The following is a 24345-nucleotide window of genomic DNA, read 5'->3' as shown; positions in this document are numbered from 1 at the left end:
TCTTTTTATGAATTCATAACTGCAGTGTCAGTTCTTATGATATATGCTCCACAGTTATAAACACTTCTGGGCAGCATGTCAACCATGCAGTTTTTCAGCTGTGGTTACAAATGGAAATTCTTTACTGAGAATGTGTGATGTCTGTAACAAGTAAGGTTCTTAATGCTATAGTTTATACATTTGGTTTTGTTGTGAAAATGACAAAAGTACTTTTTTTCAAACAGCACATAAATGAGCTTTCCATGAAACTGGATGTGGAAGAGGTTCTTCAGAAAGCAGAAGCTATTTGCCTACAGATTAAAAATTGTAAGGTATGTCATTGTCATACATAAATGTTTAATTATTTGTTACTTAAAAGAAGTGAACAGATTTTTTAATTTACTAATTTTGCCAAATATAAATGAGAGGGGTGTTTTACTTTCTTTTCATGTTTACATCTGTCTTTTAACATTGGAAAAGTTTTCTTTTTAAAATGAAAAAGATAATCCCATTTAATTTATGTTGTTAAAGTATACATTTTCAAATGGTAATTCCTGGTAATTATATGGCATAATTTTAATTTTTGTTTGGGATTTTAAAATGCAGCAGTGAATGAAGAGAGGGAAAAAAAAGATCTAATAATCTTATAACATGGTCTACTCAATTCATAGGCAGAAGGTGTCAAAATGATTACTGGATGCTGTTCAAAATCTGAAATGGATTAGATTTGGAAAATTGTGCAGTGGAAGGAGAATTAATCACACTGCAATCCAGGGATAGAAAAATACAAACAGGTTACAAAAAAGTAAAGGATGCCAGCATCAAAACTGGCATAAGCATAAAGTCTTTCATGAAAAGTTTCATCGTTAGTGCATGTTCCTGGCATTATAGTGCTTCAGCGGCAGTAACTTACAACAAACAGAGGTCAACCTAATTTTTCAAAAGCATCTGTTCTTTTGCTCACAGCATCTTATTACTTCTGTTCTAGCAGGCCTGGGTTTAAGTAACTTCTTGAACATGTCCAATGTATTTATAGATAGTATGCAAGCCCATCTTAAACAATGATCCAGCAGCCATATCACCTACAACTCACAACTCACCCTACAACTCACAACTGACAACCAACTGAAGCTAAAGAGGTGTGAGCCTGGCCAGTACCTGGATGGTAGACCTCCTGGGAAAAACTAAGGTTGCTGCTGGAAGAGGTGATAGTGTGGCCAGTAGGGGTTGCTCACTCTGCGATCTGTGTGGTTCCTAATGCCCCAGTAAAGTGATGGCTCACTATACTGTAGAAAGGCACTATTGGCTTATCCCCATCTATGAACTGGCTTCATTACAATGTTCTCCTCCCCACTGATAGCTGGTGTACTGGCTGCCAGGTGGGTGCTACATATTGGTGGTGGAGAGGAGTCCCCTGTATAGCGCTTTGAGTGGAGTGTCCAGAAAAGTTCTATACAAGTATAAGGCGGCATTATTATTAATGAAAGTAAATAAATAGTTTATCTCAATCTTCATCTAATACTTTATAAATAAGAGTCTTTTTTGTTTGGCTTTGAAGCTATTAACATCCACTAAAAAATATGCTAAAAAACATTTTAGCATACTGTAGTTATGTTTAACAGAGAAAAAAGAAAGTGTTCTTATGAAGCTTAAACTACACTTTTTTTATCATCCACATGATAAAACATAAAAGCTGGAAATCTCTAGGTTGTTATAGTGGTTACAATGAATTAATAAAAACAAGGAAATGGAAGAATCTTGTAAAACATTTGCATGAGTAGATATTTTTTCTGTATGTTGTCAGTTGGTTTCATACAGGGTGCACGTCTTTACAACTAACAACTTGCTCTTAAAAGAAAGCAAATCAAGTATAAGTATGTTAAAAGGAAGTTATTTTAAAAATGTTCAAAAGAGCATCTTAACATAATGGGTAAAATATGATATTTGACATATAATAATTTAAATTACTACATACACATTTATGTTAATGAAGCTTAAAAGCCAAATACGGTTATGCTCTGTTGTTGTTAGAATGCTGCGTTTCTTGGACCTTACAAGCTGTACAGCTTTTTCTAAGGCTAGGTGTGCCAGAGGGAAGATGCAGAGAAAACCTTGAGAACTGGTGTTAAGCACTTTGATGTAGCTTAGATTGTCCCTAGCCTGTCAGTGATCCTTTAACTATGTGAATTGCAGCTGGACGCGTAACATATATTACATAATCATTTATATTTGTTTTCTAGGATTTGCCAAGTGCCGTGTGTGAGATTCTGGGAGTGAAAAGTGAAGCATTAAATCCTGCAGCAGAGAGCAGTGAGCAAAAGACACTTCCTGTGAAACAGACCTCCAAAATGATGCATGCTGTGGAACCAAACCAGAGCTCTGTTCCCCTTAACAGAGATGGACAGTCAAGAGAACCTGCACAAGTTGTCTTCAGTTTGCCACATGCATAGTAATAAACAAAGTAGTCTTTACACAATTGACTATTGTTTCCTCACCTATCATAAAGATGTTGGGTTTGACTGGTGGCAGTATTTGTTGGCAGATGAGGTAAATTAAGCGTTTCTTCTACTTTGGCATTATTGAGTATAAAAAGAGAAGCAAGAATCATAAGAGATTGCAGATCTAATTATTTTTGTAATTTCTTGTACCATACTTTCCTTTTCATTCTAAATCATCATTCCTCTTCATCGACAAATTACAATTCTAAACGTCGAGCACAGGGAGTTTATATTCAAGGAAGTTACGGCTTACTGTTTTGTTTTCTTTTTTTAGTCATTTATTTCAGAATTCAATTCTAAATTTTGGTGGATCTAACATAGTTGACTGTTGTAAATTTAAAATAAATAGGATGGAACAGTTGGGAAATTTGGATCATGTTGATCACGGAAGTGATGTACTAAACAGGGATAGGGTATAATGTTTAATTTTGGAGTGTAGTTGCTTTTAAGAATGATTGTATATATCTACAAGGATAAGGTTTGCTCTGGTTGTAGGAAATATTTCCTGTGGAGTCATTTTGTGACAAAATAACATGCAAGTATAAAATGCCTTAAACATGATTATCATGGGTATTTAAAAATAATAAAATGTAGTTCAACTAGCAGGATATGACTGGATCTTAAACTACCTGTTCATACAGTGCCTATAGAAAATCTACACCCCCTTTATGCATTGTTGGATAAATGTTCACCCCCTTTGTAAAAGCAATCCCACGTTGGCTCAGGTGTAACCATTCATCTTCAAAATCGCACACCAAGGCAATTGGCCTCCTCTTTTGTTAAATTAATTCACTCATTTTATGCTAAATTCAGCAATAGCTGTAGGTTCCCTCTGCTGTGTAGTGCATTTCAAGGCATACTCCACTATGAGCATCAAGGAAAGATCTTGGGGATAAAATTGTGGAAAGGCACAGGTTAGGAGATGGGTAGAAAAACAAAGGCTTTAAATTGCCCTTGGAAGCATGGATAAGACAGTTGTTAGGAAGTGACTGGCATACGCAACCACCAATACCCTGCCCAGATCAATATATACAGTACCTTTAAACTGGATGGCCGAGCAAGAAAGGGAGGCTAGTGGCAACTTTGAAAAATACAGACATTTACGGACAAGACTGGTCAAAGTGTGCACAACTATCCTAAGCTCTCCACAAATTTAGCTTTTATGGTAGGGGGGCAAGAAAGAAACCATTACACAAATATGCAACAGCCAAGCATTACGATAGTGATACTGCAAACATGTTTCAAAATGTTTTGTGGTCTGCCGAAAATGCAATGGACCATTTTTGGCCTTAATGCAAAGCATTACATTGTAGCAGCAACACCTTGTAATATAGTACAGATTTAGAGACGCAATCACACAAAGCATGATCAACCCATGCAGAGTTCCCTGCAAGAAAAAGCTTAGACCGGTTGGTAGTCTGAGTGAGTGCCGCCACTGAGACTCAGAGCTTAAACCTTTATCCAAGACGCGATGTTAATAGCGCTATGTAAAACAGAATTCTGCCCACGTTTCTCAGTGCATCGAGACCTTGTGACTAAACTAGTTGGCCATTTTGCCCGATGACTGGAGTTAATATGGTTGACACAACTGAATATACTGTATATTCAGAAGTAGCAGGTACTCCTGGGAGCACACCAAGTTTCTAACCCCCGGTGACTGACTAGGCTAGAGTATTTACTTATCTTTAAGTATCTAAATGTTGAGTAGTTAAAGGAGACCAAGTGGCGAACAAGAAATTATAACCAGTGTTTAATGTTTAATCCTTATATTATTTGTTTCTCTACTTTATCCTGATCTGTTCTATTTCGGTAACTCTCAAGTAATGATTACACATTTTTATATAGGCAGATGTTTGTATATTATGACTTTTGCTCTTAAATACACATGCTTATTTGTATCAATTAAATACTAGCATATTGTATTTTGAATCTGTGTGCAGGCTGCTTATTCTGTCGATTGATTCATAATAGCCAATAAAAATCTAATGCAATTAGATTCTTATAGTTTCTAAATTGTGCCAGTGAATTCACACAATGTTGGCACATACTCAAAACAGCAAATCACCAAATGGTACACCATTCCCACTTTGGGGAAATGACTGGAGCAAAGTACAGAAAAGTCCTTGAGGAAAACCTGCTGCTTTCTGCCAGAAAGCTGAGGTGGGACAGAAGTTCACCTTTCAGCATGACAATGAACTGAAGTACACAGCCAATGTTACACTGCATTGGCTAAAGAACAAAAAGGTAAATACCCTTGAGCGGCCCAGTCAGAGCACTGATCGAAATAAAATCGAACATTTCTGTCATGACTTGAAGACTGCTGTCCATCAACGCTCCCCAAAGAACTTGACAGCTTGAACAGTTTTGTAAGGGAGAATTTTCAAATATTGCCAAACCTCAGTGTACAAAGATGGTACAGATTTACTGCAGTAATTGCTGCCAAATGTGCTTCCATCAAGTATTAACTCAGGGGTGGAGACCTACAGTATCCATTTAACGACATGTTAGTTTGGTATTTTAAACATGATTGTTTTCCAAATAAGAATATATTTCACCTTAAAAGGGTGGAGTATGGTGTGTAGATAAGAGGAAGAAATCATTATTTACATGCATGACACTCTGAGGTAGTAATTCGACAAAGTGTGAAAAATTAGGGGGTGTACTTTCTGTAGGCACTGTACAGTATATGTACAGATCCATGAATTCGTGGTTGCTCTGTTGCAGGAACCAGCCTCTCATTATTCCACAGTGATGTAATGGAATTTTAAACATTGCAAAGAGTGGCTTGAAGATGACTCTCTCATGGGACCAGTCTAGAAACAATCTCTGCTGTTGAAAATAAGATGTCTGATTGCTGACAGCAGGTTTCTGAACTTGCAGCAATCTTGCATTTGTGTTGAAAGCACTAAAGCTATTGGCCTTGAAACACATACTGTAGCATGTCAAGTTTGGGCCAGATGGGTGATCTAAATTCTCACTTCATAAAATTGTCAGCAGTGACAGTTCAGTCAGTTACCTCTTTAGCACTGAACTTGTGGAGTTTGTTTCATCAGTTACTGGTGACATAGGCTTATCACTGGGACTCTGAGACCAATAATCAAACACCTGCCATTTCTAGCCCTGCGGGTGTTCCTCAGCACTTTCTCGGGACTTGGGAAGTATCTTCTGAAATTCAAAAAAGGTGTTGATACTCATTTGCATATTTAACAAAACTATAATTGCTGATCTGGCAGTGTAAAAGCATCTGAGAAAATGGTTGTACAAGTACCTGTACCTGTATAAAAAGGTACAGGTTCATAAGGCCACAGATGCACAGGACACTACTCACCAGTATGAGCTTGAACAATTGCATTATCCACCCCCCAAGCCCAGACTTCCTCTTGGACTAGTGACGATTATTTGTTAACTTTCCAAATTCTATAGAGTATGGGTATTCTGAAACATATTCTGTATTTGACTTTGCAATTGGGGAATAAATTCAAGTGGATATCTTGCATAAAACGTCCTCCCTTCCACTGTATATTAGCATCTGTTATTGAGACTTAAAAGTTACCAGTTTAAAATCTATAAGCAGACATGAGGATTCTAGAACTGGGGCTACTGAGAAGTGTTCAAACTTTTGTTTTAACAAATATGCCATATAATCAACTAGTCTAGATATACAATGCGTGAAATATAGCGTGTATATACATATTTGTATATTTTTAATGATTGTTCTGTTTGATATTTTTGTTTGCAAGTGTGCTCCAGAATTATCTGCAGATTTTTACCTGAATTTTATGCTTTGTATAATATTTTCAAAATATTCTTCAGCAAAACAGATTACATATTATAGCTCATTTTGGTCTTTCCAAGTTTCTTAGTATTTAAGCTCTTTTTAAAGGCTTGTATTGACCAAATTAAGAGCTAGCGTGTTTATTGAAAATATTGACTACTGTGATTGTCATGCAGTAGTCTAAGATGAAACCAAGTAACTGTTCCATTTCCCTCTTTACAAATGACATTTTAAAGCTGTATACCATCTTGATGCATTCTGTTTAAAATATAACAAAGTGCTCACTTTTGTGTACTTCTTTTTTTCCCGACACGTATTTGCATTTCTTCTTATACATACCTCACAGTATTCCTGACATTTACTTCTTTCCATATTTCAGTTGCTAATAAATGTCTTGAAGTGAGCTTTTCAGATCTATTGACCACACACGACTCTCCTTACATCTTGGAAACAGATTGTGTGAGGATGTTAAACCATTGAGGTATTAAAAAATCATATAAAAGGTCTGCTTGTTGACTAAAGTATCTTTCATCTGTTCATAAGGTACCGTCACATTCATAACAAAGTGTCTGAGGCATACGTACATCTCTAAGCTTTTTCATTTCCTGTCCCACAGGAAATTGCTTCAGACTTGTTTGATAGCTTTTTGTTCACATTGCTAAAAGTTATCTTTTATCTTTCTTCACTTTTATTAAAAAAAAAATTGCTGCCTTGGCTATAGTCAAAAATAAACTTTTCATATTGCGGTCTAAACCATTGTGGTCTAAACCTGTGCAAAAATTAAGAAAGTATATTTTTATACTTTTTTGTTCCTTTGTTTTGGACTTTATCATGTTCAAACCAGATATGCTGTTAATAATAACAGTTTTGATTTGTCCACATAATATCCAAAAAATTACTAATCATTAAATGTACTTGGGGTGGCACAGTTGTTAGCATTGCTACCTCACAGCACGAGTGCCCTGGATTCAGTTCCAGACCTGGGGTGTTTTATGTGTGTGGAGTTTGCATGTTCTCATCGTGTTCTCTTTGGTTTCCTCCCACTGTCTAAAGGCATACTGGTAGATGAACTGGGTCCTGGGAAAACTGGTCCCTGTGTGAGTGTGTGTCTGTGTGTGCCCTGCGATGGACTGGTGTCCCATCCAGGGTGTATCTTACCTTGCCACCATTGCTTACCGGGATATGCTCTGGGTCCCCCGTAGCCTTATACTTGATTAATTGGCTAGAAAATAAATGGCTAGATGGAAGGATATTTACTTATATTACTTATATTTACAGTATGCTTACATCAATAAATACTTAGTTCTAAGGCTTATGCTCACTTACTGTATGCAATGTGGATAGATCTAGCATACTACATTTATAACACATAAATGCATTACATAGCAGCAGAAAAACTAATGCCAATGAAGAGCTTGGTTATACAATAAAGAGTTGTAAAATGTAATATATATATGATTCATTAATTAGACCTTACTTGGAATATGTTGTTCAATTTTAGTATTACTCTTCTAGTGACAGTACAAATGAGAGCAACCTGACTAATTTCTTATCTGAAAGAAAAATTTAACTCAGACAGATAACTACAGTAAATACTGGAAAACAGAAGACTATTGAGGAGTTGTGTCAGCTATTCGTAACCCTGAAAGACATTGACCAAGTCACCTCAAGGAACCACTTCAAGATCTGTAGCAATACAAAGGATGGAGGACAAGGAAATTTGAAACATTCAGGACAGAAAACAGGAGACACTTCCTTATGTTTAGGATTGTAGGAGTCTGGAACCAGCTGTGTGTTGAGGAGAAATGTCATACTGTAAGAAATAGCTTTATGGAATTCCTGGGTTTTTAGACTGTAAACTTCCTTACCTTCTTATGTGTGATATTGAAGGACCTTTCTTACCCTACATTGACACTCTTCATGTGACATCGAATGAATGTAAGCATATTTCCCAGTTTATTACTGTTTCTAGATTCTCTACAGCACAGATAGTGAAATAGATAGTGAAATAGTGTCAGAGGAGACAACTGAAAATACTCCTCAGGCGTTTATGTCATTCTATTGTATAGAAAATTGTGTTCCTACTTTAAAGATCTGTTTTTATACATTTATTTTGTGGGGGTTGGGGAGATGGGTGGCAGCGGTTGACATTGTTGCCTCCCACTCTTGGAGCCCATAAAATTGGGTTCAGTTCCAGACCTGGGGTGTTATCTATGTGGATGTATGTTGTACAGTATGTTCCCCCTGTGTTTGTGTGCATTGTCTCCCACAGTCCAAAGAAATACTGGTAGGTTAATTGCCTTTTGGGAAAATTGGCCCTGGTGTGTGAGTTTGGGTCTGTGTGTGTCCTGCAGTGGACTGGTGTCTTGTCCAGGGTGTGTCCTGCCTTGTGCCTGTAGCTTCCCAGATTAGGCTCAGGCTCTCCTGTGATCCTGAATTGGACAAAGTATTTAGAAAATGGATAGATTAGATGGGGAGATATTGAGATATTACAATCCCGTAAATTAAGGAATGGATATTTTGCAATAGAATTCCAAGCATGGGAAATCTGTTTTAGAAGTGAGAGTGCAGCTGGGCATACTACCATCACTTACCAAACATGTCTTTATGTCCATGCATGATTGTTTTGTTGTGTGGTTTTTGTGCAGCTAATTATCTGCTTCTCTTTACTGGCACTGCCATGCAGTAGATAGTAGAGATTAGCACAGAGGCTATTCAAAGAAAAAAAACATTAAAGGTGTCCCTATTTACACATCAGGAACTGATATTTCAAAAAAGACGCGTCCGGATTAGATCTGTCAGCCTGCCTGTTGAATGAGGAGAGAGAAGAGTCTTCTTATCTGCATCAGGTTTGACAGTATATAAAGTAGGGAGATTTCTTAGAAGAGGCAAAGCAACAAAACCCCACCTCAGCAACGTTTTCTCCAGCAGTTCTACTCGGATTGCGGATTTCACTCATTTGCCTTCGCAATGCAACCAGCCATGATGATGTTCTCTAGCAAATACTGGGCTAGGAGAGGTCTCTCTTTGGATTCTGCTATGTTTGATGACCACCACTTAGGAAACCAAACTGTAAGTATTTCATGTTGTTTTCTAGAGGCAAAGCACTAGAAATATTTTTTATACTTGGATAACTGAGTAAGGTTTCTACAAGTAACATGCTGTGTGGTGATTCTATAACATAAGGCAACTTCAGGTGGATGACTGGAAGGTTCTATTCTGACATTTGCTTCCATCACATATGTGAGGCATTAATTCCTTCCAGCCTACTAGGCTGTACTTGCCCTGAGCTGTTGTACACATCTGCTAGGATCATGTAGTGGACATTTGTTCAAAGTTTCACTTTATCTTTACCTCTGTACATTTGAGGCAACAAATAAGCCGGATAAAGAAAATATGAATTCCTGGCATTAGGGCTCAGTTTGCAACCTCTCTGTACTTGCTGAAGTGAGACATAATATGCCATTTTGCTGTGTGGCAGCCTTTTGTGAGGCAGTGTTGATGCTTTGAAGAGCCAACAGGCGCCTCTGCAGGATTCTGCTGCTTTTCCTAAATTGAATGAATCCAGAATGCCTTCGCTGATGGAAAAGAAGGCGAGAATATAGAAATTTTAGGTTACTGCACAATGAATCAATCAAATTTTTCTTCTTCTTCTATGTATTGCAATAATGATATATAGTGTAATAATTAGTAGAGAGACATAATAGAACATTCATTCAAGGCAGGTTTGTCAATATTTTGAGGTGTTTTCTGAGCTATGTGTATTTGGGAATAGGGGTGATAAGACCATGTATTTTTCTAGGTTGCCTGGTAAGAAGGCATTACTGTGTAAAAAATCATCGATTTAGGGAATAGTTCATTTAATAGCTTCACTGAGGATAGTAGTATATTTTACATAAAGGCTCATTGTGTCACCACAAAAAAATGTCTTATGCATTAATCTTCATGCACAGAATGCAGAATCATGATTTTATGTTATTTTTCTTTGTGCTTATTAGGATACGTATATATTGAAGAATTAGCAAGTGTATAAATCTTGCATTCTAAACCATGACTTGGTTTAGTAATGAAGTTTTTTGCTTCACATGTTGCCAAGCATTTAAAAATACTGAGCGTTTTGTTTTAATATTTAATGAAAATGATCCCAAGAATCACCTTTACCATACTTTGGATAAAAAATGAGATTAAAAAGTTAAGACTCCTTATATTTCTCCATACAGTAATGAGGAAATGACTGTTAACTGGGTCATCAGAATGCAAACATTTTGCTTGTTTTCACTGAAAGACAAGGTAACAAATGTAACTAATTCTTACCAGTAATGTTACTGCTATCATCATAAACTCACAATAAGATGTCTTGAATATATTATACAAAATCATTATTGTTTTCACACAGAACAGGACTGTTTTCAGTAAAATTGAAGAAAAAAACCAGGCGGATGAAGGAGGCAAGACAGCTGTTGTGTTTTCCTTAAAAAATGAAGTTGGCTGCTTGGTAAAAGCCCTCAGGCTCTTCCAGGTATGTTCTGCTTTGTGAAGTTCAGTGCACCTTTCTCTTATTTAATGGAATATCAATGGCTGTGTAATGTCATGAACACAACTAATGTTTAACATGTTTAACAACTTAACGTTAACGTTTGTGTATTACGCTTACAGTATGTGTTTTATAAATGTCTAAAATCTTGATTTATTTCTTGTTAGTTGATAAATTGCAGGTACAGTATTTCTTTCAACCCATGTGATGGTGAATGCTCATGGTGACTACAGAATGTGTACTTTTGCTCAGAAAGACAGTAATGATTCAAACTTAAATAGTGGAAATACCTTCCACATACATCAGTTGTAATTCTTTTGATATTGGGCAACCCATTGTGTCACTTAAATTAAATATTCACTAGTTTGTTAAATGGCTAAACTTGTAATTTGATCTTACTGCTAATGTCTTTTTGCTTTTAACCAAACTAGTCCAAAGCAATTTAGATTTGTACCCCCTGATTCAGATGGGTATTTTGTTCTTCAGGTGAAGTATCTTACTCAAAGGTACTGTAGTAGTATCTTAAGTGAGATTTGAACCCCTGATCCTCCTGTTATGCTGTAAGTCTGAACTCTCATCAGTACTCCCCACTACTGCCTGATTTTCAAAGTTCTTCAAAATCCATTTTCAGATTTTTGTTCCTGTACGCTGCTTTGGCATTCTACATTTATCATCTTGCTGTTGCTTCATAAAGCGCACAGGATGATGTTATTCACATAAGGTACAGCAGGCTGAAAGAGAAAACAAGCTTTCTTATCATAAATAGTATAAATTATGGACCTATAAGAGTTGTTTTTGTGACAGATTTAACTTTACTGACATGCTGTTTGATTAACATTTGCCACAAGTGTAGTCCAGCAGTTAATTATTTGTAAAGCGAGCCTCATAAGATGTTTTTTTGTAATTACTTTATGCGCGCTTGACTAATTAATCTTTGTAGGGGCAGAATCAATTTACTACCAATTGCAAATCCAGCATTACAAAACGGAATACAGTAAGACACTCTTATATAAAAAACATTAAAAATATTGATAATTATTATTATTGAATGTACAGTATTATGTGAGCTTTCATTTAAATGTTATTAATTCATTTCAATATATTTTAATAATTCGTTCCATTTTGAGAAATAAAATAAGCAGTGTCTACCTTAAGAACAAAAAAGATTAATTACTAGAACAAATTAGTTTTTTATTTGCCACAGACATATACCATTGGTACATGAATGCTGTGTGAGGGTATTAATATAGTTATTTGTTAATGAGAACACAGAGCAGATGTTTCTCTGTTGCAATGTATGACTTTTTGTGTGTGGAGGGAGGTTCACTTCAGGTTCCCCTGCTAGAAGGCTAAAGGCGAAATTCTTCTTACATACATACTGTACAATGCCAGCATTTAAAAACGCTGTTAAAGAAAAGTAAGCCTTTTCCTGAAGTGGTACCTGATGTATTATATGTGATTATATTATTTTTTTTTAATTCAGAACCTAAACAGTAGAAGACCCATCCATTTAGAAGCAGGCCAAGGACTGTTTGAAGGGAGTCAAAAAGGTGTACAAGTTTTTGGTCAAATTAAGAGCAAAGACTGTGTAGTGACCAGGAGAGCATGAAACGGATAGGACATGCATTGTTCCTATTCGTACAGTAGTGTACAATAAACGCCTCAGCCTGAAGCTATGTTTTGCCATTTCATTTCAAGAGCTACAGTGCAGTGTGTATATTTTAAACTTGAAAATGAAATACTGCAACATAATAAATTTGCACTGCGTTTGTGCATTGACTGCAAAGGAACAAGTAAAGGTAAATTCCACACTGAAAGAAGAAACACAACGTATTAGCTGCTGAGCATTCTTTAGAGACAAATGTAGCAGAGACAGGTAGCATATATAAATATGTACAGTATATGTTAATTTTATTTTTTTCTCCTGTTTTTGTAACGTTTCGAAGCACTAAGTGTGCAATCTGCATTCCATAGAAAAAAAAAACAGTATTCGGACTTTTGTTCAGGGAAAAAATTGTAGCCATTTTTCATTGCTGTTTTATTTGAGTCATAATATGAGTTATGAATTTTTTACTCTGAACTGCCATTTCATTTTCATCACACCTGAAGGCACCTACACTGCCACACTAACAGCAGCCAATAATCCTGATGTATTACTGTTGGAGAGTCAGGATACTTCATTCTCAAGGCATAAACATTCTCAAGGCATAAACATTCTCAAGGCATTGATGTACATACTGTATGTACTCGGTGATCGTCTTGATTGGGAAATGATAACTTGCTCCAACCTACCAACCTCAGCAGCACTGCCTATAATGAGCCAACAAGAAGCATCCATACACAATCTGATAGCCAAAGTTCAAGTCCTCACTTTCCAGGCTATAAGACCCATCTTCTATTCTGATGAGAAGACTGAGACTGAGGAGTAAAATGTATTTTCTGACTGAATATGAAAAAACAGCCACAGCAAAAATAACAGCTATGTATCTACATCTTATTTACTAATATTTACTTTTGCTTTATGCTACAGCAACTGCTGCACAGCCAGTATATCTTTTGAATATGGTTCTAGAATAACACATAATTTACATCAAATCACCCTTTAGCAGTTTTCTTCCAAACTTAGAATTGAAGGAAATGATACTGAACTCTATCCATTGAATAAATAAATATTGACATAATATATATATAGGAGTATAGGATTTTATAGAAAAGATCGAACAATTGTGTAATATATCACAAATCTTTTTGGTGTTTAACATATTCAAGGATCAGTTATCCCAATTCAAATTAATAATTACAATGGTGGCTATGTTTGAATTTGAGTATTTACACACGCATTCTTTTCAGCAATCGTGCTATAGACATTTTGCCTTAAATATACTTTTAAAATGCACATTATATGCTGTTTAAGATAAATAAATCCTTATATTTTAATGCACTTTCAGTTAGCTCTGGCATTAGTTGCCTGTCCTGCTTGTTTATTAAGATCAGTCTTTTTTAGGTCACTCTCAGGGGAAAATAAAATTAATAAATAGGTCAGTGATAGTCCCTTGCATTCATTCAAGAGGGGTACTTGAAAATCTATTACTGTCAAGGGCAGGAAAACTTATCAAAGACTTACCAAAAGTGGTCCATTACTGTGGTGAAAAAAGAAGTGTATTAATACTACATATAACAAATGCATGTAGTATTAATACTGCTTATTAAGTATTAATACAATGTCAGACACCAAAAAATGAAAATCCTTGCGCGGTGTTCCACAAAAAGAAACATGTTCTCTGTAGTATCATGTATTTCCATTCTTGGATTCTTGAAAGGAAAGCCATCAGAACCAGTCCTGACAGAGTAGGGTAAATGAGGGTGGGAACCCAGTTCCCCTTAACATGAACTGGACAATTTAACATAGCCAATTAACCTTGGGACAGACACCCACCCCCATTTAATAAGGTGGCCCTGAGGATCTGAGAACATGAGAGTTCACGACAAACAACACTTTGAGAAGCACAAGTGTTTATTGTACAGTATTAACCAATCCTACACAGAAAAAAGCCAGTCGTCCTCTTCTTCACTGCTAAGATTGCTCTCTAACCACCACCACACCTGTGCAAGCCCTTTGTATACACTAAGTCACCACTGACTACTCCCATGGGAAAATGTGCATTCAAGCACTTAACCGGTAATACAATTCACTAATTGTCATCCAGTAAAACAAAAGCTTTCTCTTGTAAAAGATGACCTTTGACAGCCTCTAGTGGCAGGTAGTGGCTGCTACTACAGTCCCAACATAGAGCAGTCCCTTATACTGTACGTGAGGAACCCAGATCACTTTCTGAAAACCCAGCCGAACATGAATGAGGACATGCGAACTCAACAAAGACAGGAGACTGCAGTCAGAACCGAATCCAAAAGCCTGGAGTTGTAACTATATTTCTCATTCTCAGAATACAGATATGGCAGATGCAGATATTTTAATAAAATATTCACCAGCAAATGCGTTCAATAGAAGAACTTTTTTTACATTTATTTTTTTGGGGAGGGTGGGGTGGGGTGGGGTGGGGGGGCAGCACACTGGTGTGTCTCAGACACCCTGTGTCCTAGGTTCTACTCCCTGATGGATGATCTTCTATTTGGATTTGTGTATGCTTTCCTGTGTTCACAAGGGTTTTTCTGAGTTGTTTTTTTCTCTGTGAACCATATGACTAGCTTTGTGTTCAGGGTGAGTGCAGTTCTGTGGCCTTTGCTTCCTGGTTGAGATATTTTTTCTTGCAGTTTGTTATCCATCCATGTATGTGTTTTCTAACCGCTTCATCCAATTCATTGTCGCAGGAGAGCCAGAGCTGTTCCTGGCAGGCAACTGGCACAAGGCAGGATACAGCCTGCACAGGATGCCAGTCCATCGCAAAGCACACACAGACACAAACACACACACACACCAGTGCTAATTTTCCCAGAAGCCAATTAAGTCTTTGGATTGAAGGAGGAAACTGGAGCACCCGGTGAAAACCTGCATGAGCTTTGGGAGAACATACAAACTCCACACAGATAGCATCCCAGATCAAGAATTGAACCCAGGGACCCACCACTGCTCCACCAAGTCATGTTAGGCTTATGTCTTTTTTAATGGCATTTTTTGTAGGTTTTATTCATTTTTTATAAAGCTGTATGTGTTTTAAAACACTTTTTATATACTGTATATGTCTGTGGTGGTTGAGGGTGCAAGGAGAGATTTATTTTGTCCATTGTGCTTGCACATTTTCTAGTCACAGAACTTCACCACGTCTCTGTTCTGATTCCCAGGAAAAACACGTGAATCTGGTTCATATTGAATCACGCAAATCCAAGCGGAGAAACTCGGAAGTGGAGATCTATGCTGACTGTAACTGCACAAAAAAAGAATTTAATGAGCTGGTTCAACTTCTGAAGCTTCACGTTAACATTATCTCTCTTAACCCACCTGACAATGTTTGGACTGAAGAGGAAGGTGAGCTGCTAATGGTTGTTTTCTCATAAATCAGACTGCAAAGGTTTTTTTTTTAACTGCCTGAATACAGACCTAAAAGAGTAACTGGGTTTAAACATATTTATTGTGGTTCTTTTTTTACCTGTGATTTTTGGATTTATATTTTTTCATAAAAATACTTTCAAAGTTCCCCTGATTCCTGAAATTATGCTTTGTAAATTACGAATTCCCCTGATGGTAGGGTATATGCTGCTTCTTGCTTGTGTCATCTGCCTATGTGATTCAGATGGCATGTTTCTGTGTAAAGCGGTGTTTTCAAAACCTTTTGTTAGATATGTTTGATCTATGATTTCTGCTGTAAGCAGAAACGCAGGCCCAAGGGCTAGAGTTACATGCTTTTAACACACATGCCCACTGCAGTTAAAAAAAGCTTCACTTCGCAATTTGATTTCATTTCGAGTATGAAATCTCATCAAATGGCCGTGCCAGTTGGCTTAATGAAAGGTTGAGCATGGATGTAGTTCCAGGTCCTTGATTTTTGCCTCAGTTATCCCAGGCTGGAAAGCAGAGAGAAGCCATGGGTAGCTTTGCATATGCAAATCTCCTGCTTGGGCCAAAGAAGTATTAAAACGTGATTTCATTTTCACTTCGGGGTTTAAATAAATAATCCCTGCATATTGAATCAGAAATTCAAAAGATCAAAATTGATATGGTATAGCAGTTACTGCAATTCAGTACTGAGTGAAAATATACAGTGGTACAAAGGTTCTACTAATACAAGAGTTCTATAGTCAAGACTCTGCCATGTAATACAGTCTTTATACTGTATAAAATTTCAACATGAACATTTTAGCTTTTGTACATAGTGACTTAGATGACTTGTTTCATTACCAAAATGAAAGTATGACATCAAATAGCAAGACAAATTAATTGCAATGTATGTGTAACAAATACAATATTACACAGGAAAGTGTATTAGAGGAATTATTTTTACAAATAGATGTTCACCAAATATCTTCATTTCACTTAGCATTATTGATGAAATTATAGTTATCATTAATTTAGTAAATGGAAGATGACCTGATTTTTGTCGTTTAAATAAAAGAACACTGATTTTTCTACATGTTCCATTTAACCATGATAAAAATAATGATTTAAAATGATTTTATTTTTTATATATTTAATCCAATTAATGAAGAATAAATTAGCAAATATACTTTTGCACGATTAACAACATAAATAATAAGGTGATATCGTAGTGTGCTCTTAGAATTGTGAGAAAATGAGTGTATAGGTCATTTTAATGTGTTTTCTCAAAAAATGTGTGAGAGCTTTCACCTATTATTTCTGTGCATATCAAATCTCTATCCATTCATTGTTAATGTTTAAAATGTAATTCCCTTTACTAAAATATCCTAAAGTGTGATGTGTTTTTCTAGGTTTCCAAATAAACACAGCTACTGTATATTATTTCTTATATTCCTAATAGGAAAAATGTTCTCATAACTAATTCTGTCTTAAGTGTGTCTTTATGCTTTAATTCTTTAAAGATCAATAAAAATAAAATCTCTATACTAGTACTTATACTTTTGCAATAGATCGAAAAGAGAACATTTATCAAGCTAAATCATTTTGTATGTACTGTTTGCACTATGCCAGACTAGAAAAAAGTATCATTAAAGACAACTTTGACTTATGTTTAACTTCATTTATAGTAGTGATCATTGTGAAATAACATATTGAACTGCACTGTAAAATACTGTATTTATCACTTCTATTATATACAGTAGCAAGGCCTATAGAGTTAACATACAAAAGAATGAAATCCAGACACAATTGCCACAAGTAGTTAATTTTGAAAAAAAGTCAGTATATGATCAGTTATTTTGGCTAATTTGGCATACTGCATTGTGTAAAGATTGCATTACTGTGAGATAAATTCCTTTGGAATAATGTGAGGCCAAGTCAAAGGCTATGTGGCCCATAAAATGTGTTTTAAAATCCAACGAGGTGCAGTCACAGAGAACGATTAAGACAGTGAGACACACAGCTCCATCATCTGCTACACACAACTCAGCTTTTCAGTCTGAAATTCCCATCAAACTCTTGAATTTCCCTGCTATATATTTAAATGAAAGTCTCACATTTAAAAAGGTTGACAGTACATATTCCCTTCTTTCTGCTGGCATTTGGCAGAATTATATTAAATGCCATAAGAGAAGAAAATGCTAGAGGATGTGGATCTTATGATAGATGCCACTAAATGCAGCTGGTGGTTATTGCTCAGCTAGTGCTTCATCTGAGGTGATGCAAAATCCGAGTACAAACAGCCAAGTATGATACAATGAGAATTTGCATGTTAATTTATTATTATTAAAATTCAGTTGGGGTAACAGTGTCACTATACTGCTTTCCATGTGTTGATTGCAGCACAGGAGGAAAGCTTATTACAGAAAGCAAAAAAAAAGAAGACTTTTACTTCGCATTTACTTTATGTATTATTTATTAACAAGTCAGTACAAGTACAGCAGATTTGCCAGCTCTTAAAAAGCACAGCTTGGTTATTATAGATGATGGCATGCGTGATCATTATATTGTTAATTATTTGGAAATCACTCCTTGTCTGAAGGAGTTTTGGTTTTTAATATTTTTAATTATTATTGCAATGCCAACATGTCATTATTTATATTGCTATTATTATATATAACAATTTTATATTGTTATTACTCCCTACTTTTACATACTGTACTATTGATTGTAATGTTTATTATATTTCTCTAACAGTCATACCTGTATCTCAAGCCCTAAGGTCTTTTCTCTAGGCAGCAAGCTACTTTCTACACTGTTAATTGTGGCTTGTTTGTCTGGAGCAAGTTTGTCTCCCTTTCATTTCATAGTGCCCACCAGCCAATGTGGTATCACTTTTCTCAGGACACAGAGGCCATCCAGTTTTGCTGATCTTTGTTCTCTGTTCACTATAGTCTATCTGTTGTTAATGCTCACTCAACTATAATTCTTCTTCCTACCTGTTGTTTCCTTGGCAGATTCGCTTACGATCTCTCAAGTTACTTTGGGATCACTTATGAACAATAGTTTTCAAGTCTTTACACAGAATTTTCAATAGGATTGAAGTCAGACCTTTACATGTTCCACTCAAGTGCTTTCACTCTCTTATTCTTAAGACACTTCAGTGTAACTGTAGTTCTGGTCTTGTGCTTTGGATCATGCTAAAAGGTGTATTATTTTCCTAGTTACAGTATAGGTTTGATGCAGGTTTTCTCTTAAGATTTCCCAGTACTTTGCTCCATTTATGTTCCCGTCAGTCTTGACAAGTTTCCCAGTTCCTGATGATGAGAGGCAGGACAATAATATAATGCTGCCACCACTTGGCTTGACACTGGGGATGACTCAGTGATGCACTATGTTGAGCATCCCCCAGTTGTAACACTTTGCATTTAGAGTAAACCAAAAAGGTTTTGACATGGTTGAAGTATCACATAGGTGTTTTGGTGCAAAATCCATGTGGATTGTGAGATTGTTTTTAGTTCCATACAAGCCTGTTTTGGAGACCTTTGTAGAGAGAGCAGGATAGTGTTGACTTTATCTGCCACTTAATGCTGTAACTCTTTTAATGTCTCTATTGGCCTCACAGTGGCATCTTTCAGCAGTTTCTTCCTTGTGTGCCTGTTCAGTTTGGAGGCAAAACTGAACAGGCACAAACAAACAAAAAAAAATGGTTGACTTCTCCATTTGTAAAGAGATACAGTATTAAAGGTCTTCTTACTCTGAATTGTTGAATTCAATACCTGTCTGAGTGAACTTACAGAGATACTGTAGGTATACACAGTTTATTTTGTAATGATGTGAACCACCATTACAGCTATAGATAGAGGCCACTCAACTCACTGAGTAGAATTGGAACACTTTGGCAATCATAACCTTTCCATTTTTTTCATTCAATTATCCATTTACTTCTTTATTTTTGCTTTTGCTTTGAGTGTGGAGTAGGTTGTGTATTTAACTAATATTAATTGCTACTTCATAGTATAATGAGCTTTTTAATAACAAAATGTGAAATTGTGCAATGGTCTGAATACTTTTACAAGGCACTATGTCCCTTCAGGAGAGGGGACTGACTTAGAGTGTCATGTTCGAGACTGGCCTGTGGTGACATTTTTACAAATGATCAGTCCTTTGCACTAATGGTTCTTTCGTGTAACTAGTATTACAGGAAAAATCGAATGTTCTGTAACAACTGAAGTTATTTCCTTTATACTAATAAGAATGGTATATTATAACTTTCAGCTATAACTTTCACCTAAAGTCTGATTTCGGCTGGGAATCCTTTGATCATATTTCATTATTAATCCATGGCATTATTTTTCACAATTTTATTTTATGAGAGGAACTAGGTTTGGATATTTAGACAATTGACAACCTCAAAACAGTCCAAAAACTCTTAATAAGAATTCTCTCTGATTGTAAAGATTTAATTGGAAATGGTAGGGAATGTGGACATTGACTTCTATATAGAGGTATTTTAGTTAGTAGGAGTGAGTTTGGAAAGTTCAGTCTGGGATTTCAGCTCCAAGTATGGTTGTGAGAAGTCTGAATTAATTTTGAGAGTGAACAAAGCACTTGAGAGTCTTTTTGCTCATCCTTGTGTCAGAGTGTGTTTCTTGTTCAGAGCTGCCCAAATACCCATCCTGAAAAGGAAACCAAATGGTTCTTGTTAAAACAGTTTGGCATTTCTTTGAGTTTTGTTTTTGGTTCTTGTACCAAAGAAAGTGATCAGATATATTAGAGGTGAGAGATATGAACCATATTATATTTTGACCGGTATAGCTTCTATTTTCAGGTTCAAACATCTGTTCTGGTCATGTTCTTTTTTCATAATGTGAAATGAACAATAATACAGCAAGTAATACAGCATTGCTTTGATAAAACGTTCCTTCTTTTAATATGTTTAGTTTATGATAAGTATGTTCCTTTCTACCATCACATACCACCACTTATATCTCTTTCTTGTACTGTAATTGTTTCTTGTTAAATATGTGCCTGTAGTCCAATGAATACTTGACTGGTTTCTTATAGAAAGTGTTCTTTTCTGGTATCACTCTTTTTGCTACCAGTTCACATAGATTTTCATAAAATAAAAGCATTGTATTAACAAAAAAGAAAAAGCAAAGAGGTACTATTATTTAAGTTATTATGGATTTAAAAATCTGAATTATTTGAACCTTTTTTCTACACAAACACCAATGTCATAACATGACCTAACTGAAAATAAGAACCTTCACGAACGTTCGGCAACAAATCAGGATAAACCAGCTTTAGGGCCTTTTTGCCTTCAGATTCTATCACAAAGTATTTTTGTGTGTTAAAAGGAAGCGTTGCAAGCAAATAAGAAACTTAGGAAAAAGGGACCACACAACACAACCTTAGCCATGGGCATTGTTTTATGGTACTACTCTGCATCTTAATTAACAGAGCTTGATGGCGTGCCATGGTTTCCAAGGAAGATTTCAGAGCTCGATCAATGTTCTCACCGGGTGCTGATGTATGGATCAGAACTGGACGCTGATCATCCTGTAAGTATATTAGCCTTCATGAAAGTACAGCATGAAATGTGAACTATATTAATAGAACATGGACACAAACCATAAGTGCATCAGAAAATGCATAAGGGAGAAGTGCAGGATTTTCTCCAATGCTTTTTAACAACATCATTTCTTTTCACCCAATTTAACATTATTTGTACACTTATCCTTGCATTTACTGTACTTATGTGTTTTTCTTTATTACACAGAATACAGCCCTTTTAAGAAGCTGTGTGTGTCACTGTGATTCTGTATTGGTTGATGTACAATTTTAAGTCCTTACTCTCCCTTTTATACTCCAGCTGTCACTCAGAAGGTAAGACCGGAACCATTTTAAGACTCTCACTCCAAAAAATGCCCAGAAATTCAAAGTGAATGATCAAAAGCTGCTGGCAAAATCTGTCACATCACAGAACAGGAATTTCCCTTTTGCTATTCATTGGTAAATGATTTGGAAAATGAAGAACTTGGTGCTATGAAATATTAACTTTACTTGGAACCTACTAGAAATGGGGTGAAAGGCTGCATTTACAGTACCTTCATCTGAGGCCATGGCAAAATATTTCAAGATCTAATTTTATGTTTTCCTTGTGTTATTCTTTAGATTTAACCTAATATGCATAGTTTCTGAACAAATCATTTTAACGAATAGAACTTGTTTTAAATTAAGTTAGTGAAAATAGTTTATCCAAAATGATGAGTTCTTGTTGATGATAACATAATTTATGTAATGAATGTGAAAATTAATTCTAATAAAATCAGATAATTTATATAACCATCCTGGCTATTTTGAGATACTTTTTTATTTAGATCTTACTGTATAATCAGTGAGATAGCAGGTATTTATTAAAAGGATTGCTTATGTCAGTATACTGTAGGTAAACATAAAAACATGTTAACATTTAGATTCAGAGACCTCTGTGAAAATGTTAATTGTCTAGTGCACAATATCTTAACATTAGTGCAAATTAGATAATTAATATTAAATATTGATTATTTTAATACTTACTTAATTTCCCTTGGTTCCATGTTAAGAAAATTCTCCATTTTATTTGAAATTGTGAAATCAGTTATAATGGTTACTACGGAAACCATCTCTAGACATTGCACCCAAACACTGAAACTGCAAAATCCATTATTCCTTGGCTCTTACATTATATCCTAATTTTCTTGTTTCTTCTTTCATTAGGGGACCAATTCAGATGTAATATCATTATATGCAATATCACTAGCACTGTTCTTATTTAGAAATTATAATGACCTTAAAATTCTTTTAAACATCACAGTTAGTAACTTACTCAATTTATACTTTACTTCATCAGCCAGCCCCTGAATTTCCAGAAACTGAGAACATCTATTTAAAAGCATAAGAAAGGTGATACGAGAGGCAGCCTTCCTGCTCACCCAAAGCGATTTCGTTGTTTTAACCTGTCAGTATGTGGCAAATTAATCAATCAATTAGTACTTGATTAAGACCTTGAAAACACTGCTGTTAAAGAAAGTGGATTTGACTTCTGAACTGCTTAGTTATTCAATATGTTAGTAAGGTCTGAGGTGAAATGAAAACTAAAAACACGGTATTCAAATGAAGTTGCTGTCTCCTACTTTCTCCATGTTCTTTTGCTGGGTATGTGCCCAGTCTGTGATTTTATTCAAGTCAAACCTTTTATCATTTACAGTACCACTTCCTCGATTCTTGTATTATCGGTACACTTGTTTGCTGGTTATTCCAGAGTTTACATTATTATAGACCAGGAAGAGCAATGGGTCTAAAACAGAGCTCTGTAGTACGTCACTGACTGTGCTGACCCAATTAGTGGTTTTGGCCCTTAAGATGATTTACTATTTCTTATTTGTTGAACAGAATTCAAACCATGTTTATACATTGCCTTGGATATCTACAGCTTTTAATTTGGGAATTAACATTTTGTGAGGAATCTCATCCTTCTTCATTAAATCTGAAAACTGAAATTTAGTTTGAAAGTTTGTAACTTTGTAACATATGTTTATATTTTTGTGTTATCGAGTATCCCTGTTACATGTTTCCTGACTGAGAGGAGATATTTTATGTTAAAAGCTGTAATTGTAGAATGTTAGGGTGCCCAAAGGGGTTGGGCAGCCAGTTGACTTAGATCCCTAGAGGTTTTTTTCTCCTTACTAAGTAGTTTTTGGTTCCTTTCCTCCGTTGTCTTCTGGTCTTTTCTGTTCTGTATTCAGAACATGTATGATCACTTGCTTTGTTAAATGCCTTGGGGCAACCTTGTTGTGAAAGGCGCTTTATAAAAATAAATTGAATTGAATTGAATAAAAGGCTGTCTTAGCACCTTAGTCTTTAGACTTTTATCTAGCTTTTATTTGTACAGAGAACTTTAGGATGCTTTGTACAGCTAGAGTTGTTATTTATTGCTCAGTTGGATCTTTAGACAAATATGTTTAATTGACCTAAACTGTTACATAACAAATATGGTATTATCCTTGAAGTAATTAGAAAGATTATAAAAAAAGACTAATGATATGAATATGTAATTTTAATATAAGATTTTATGTTTCATATAAGACATTATGGTTTCTTAAAGATACAGTATGTTTACTGGCAGACAAGGGGTGGTTGGTGCTATTTTAAAAAGATTGCATAGTATTCCTCCTTAAACACATTTCAACCAGTAGGTATCATCAGCATGTATTTCAGATTCCTCTTATTAAATTTCTTCAATTTAATCATTTATCTTCAATGTATTTTTCAGTACTCTCTAATAATAGGGAATGCCTCTTCTGCCAATATGAAATATAGACCTTCTCTGTGCATTGTAAGTAGGCAAATTACTGAGACTTATTTCATTGCTTGATAGCTGATGTGGATCAAGCATAAGAAAAAGGAGATTAGAATTGTATATGTTTTCCTGAGCAAATGGAAAGCTGCCTTATTTCCTTAAACTAGATCGGTAAATGCACATATTTATGTAGGCTGCAGTGCCATTGGGCAATTTCAGTACCTA

General features: G+C 35.6%; 2 protein-coding genes across 3 annotated transcripts in view; both read left to right on the top strand.

Moving 5' to 3' along the window:
• tbc1d15 (TBC1 domain family, member 15) overlaps positions 1 to 6536 on the top strand; it is a 64094-nt gene extending 57558 nt beyond the window's left edge. The window contains exons 16-17 of one of the 2 annotated variants that reach the window (XM_088644542.1): positions 225 to 311; positions 2220 to 6536. In XM_088644542.1, coding sequence (XP_088500668.1) covers positions 225 to 311; positions 2220 to 2429 — 297 coding nt within the window. In that variant the 3' untranslated portion in view covers positions 2430 to 6536. The remainder of the gene's footprint in view (positions 1 to 224; positions 312 to 2219) is intronic. The other variant, XM_088644543.1, reaches the window with a different exon arrangement.
• Positions 6537 to 9095: 2559 nt separating this feature from the next.
• Positions 9096 to 24345, top strand: part of tph2 (tryptophan hydroxylase 2 (tryptophan 5-monooxygenase)) — a 50359-nt gene continuing 35109 nt past the window's right edge. The window contains exons 1-4 of the mRNA XM_088644541.1: positions 9096 to 9324; positions 10649 to 10771; positions 15587 to 15770; positions 21240 to 21340. Coding sequence (XP_088500667.1) covers positions 9223 to 9324; positions 10649 to 10771; positions 15587 to 15770; positions 21240 to 21340 — 510 coding nt within the window. The 5' untranslated portion in view covers positions 9096 to 9222. The remainder of the gene's footprint in view (positions 9325 to 10648; positions 10772 to 15586; positions 15771 to 21239; positions 21341 to 24345) is intronic.

Source organism: Lepisosteus platostomus, chromosome 9, assembly GCF_059453375.1.
Source record: "Lepisosteus platostomus isolate fLepPlt1 chromosome 9, fLepPlt1.hap1, whole genome shotgun sequence".
In the NCBI taxonomy this organism is placed as follows: domain Eukaryota; kingdom Metazoa; phylum Chordata; class Actinopteri; order Semionotiformes; family Lepisosteidae; genus Lepisosteus; species Lepisosteus platostomus.
The sequence above is the reverse complement of the archived record's forward strand: the minus strand, read 5'-3'. Positions and strand labels throughout refer to the sequence as shown.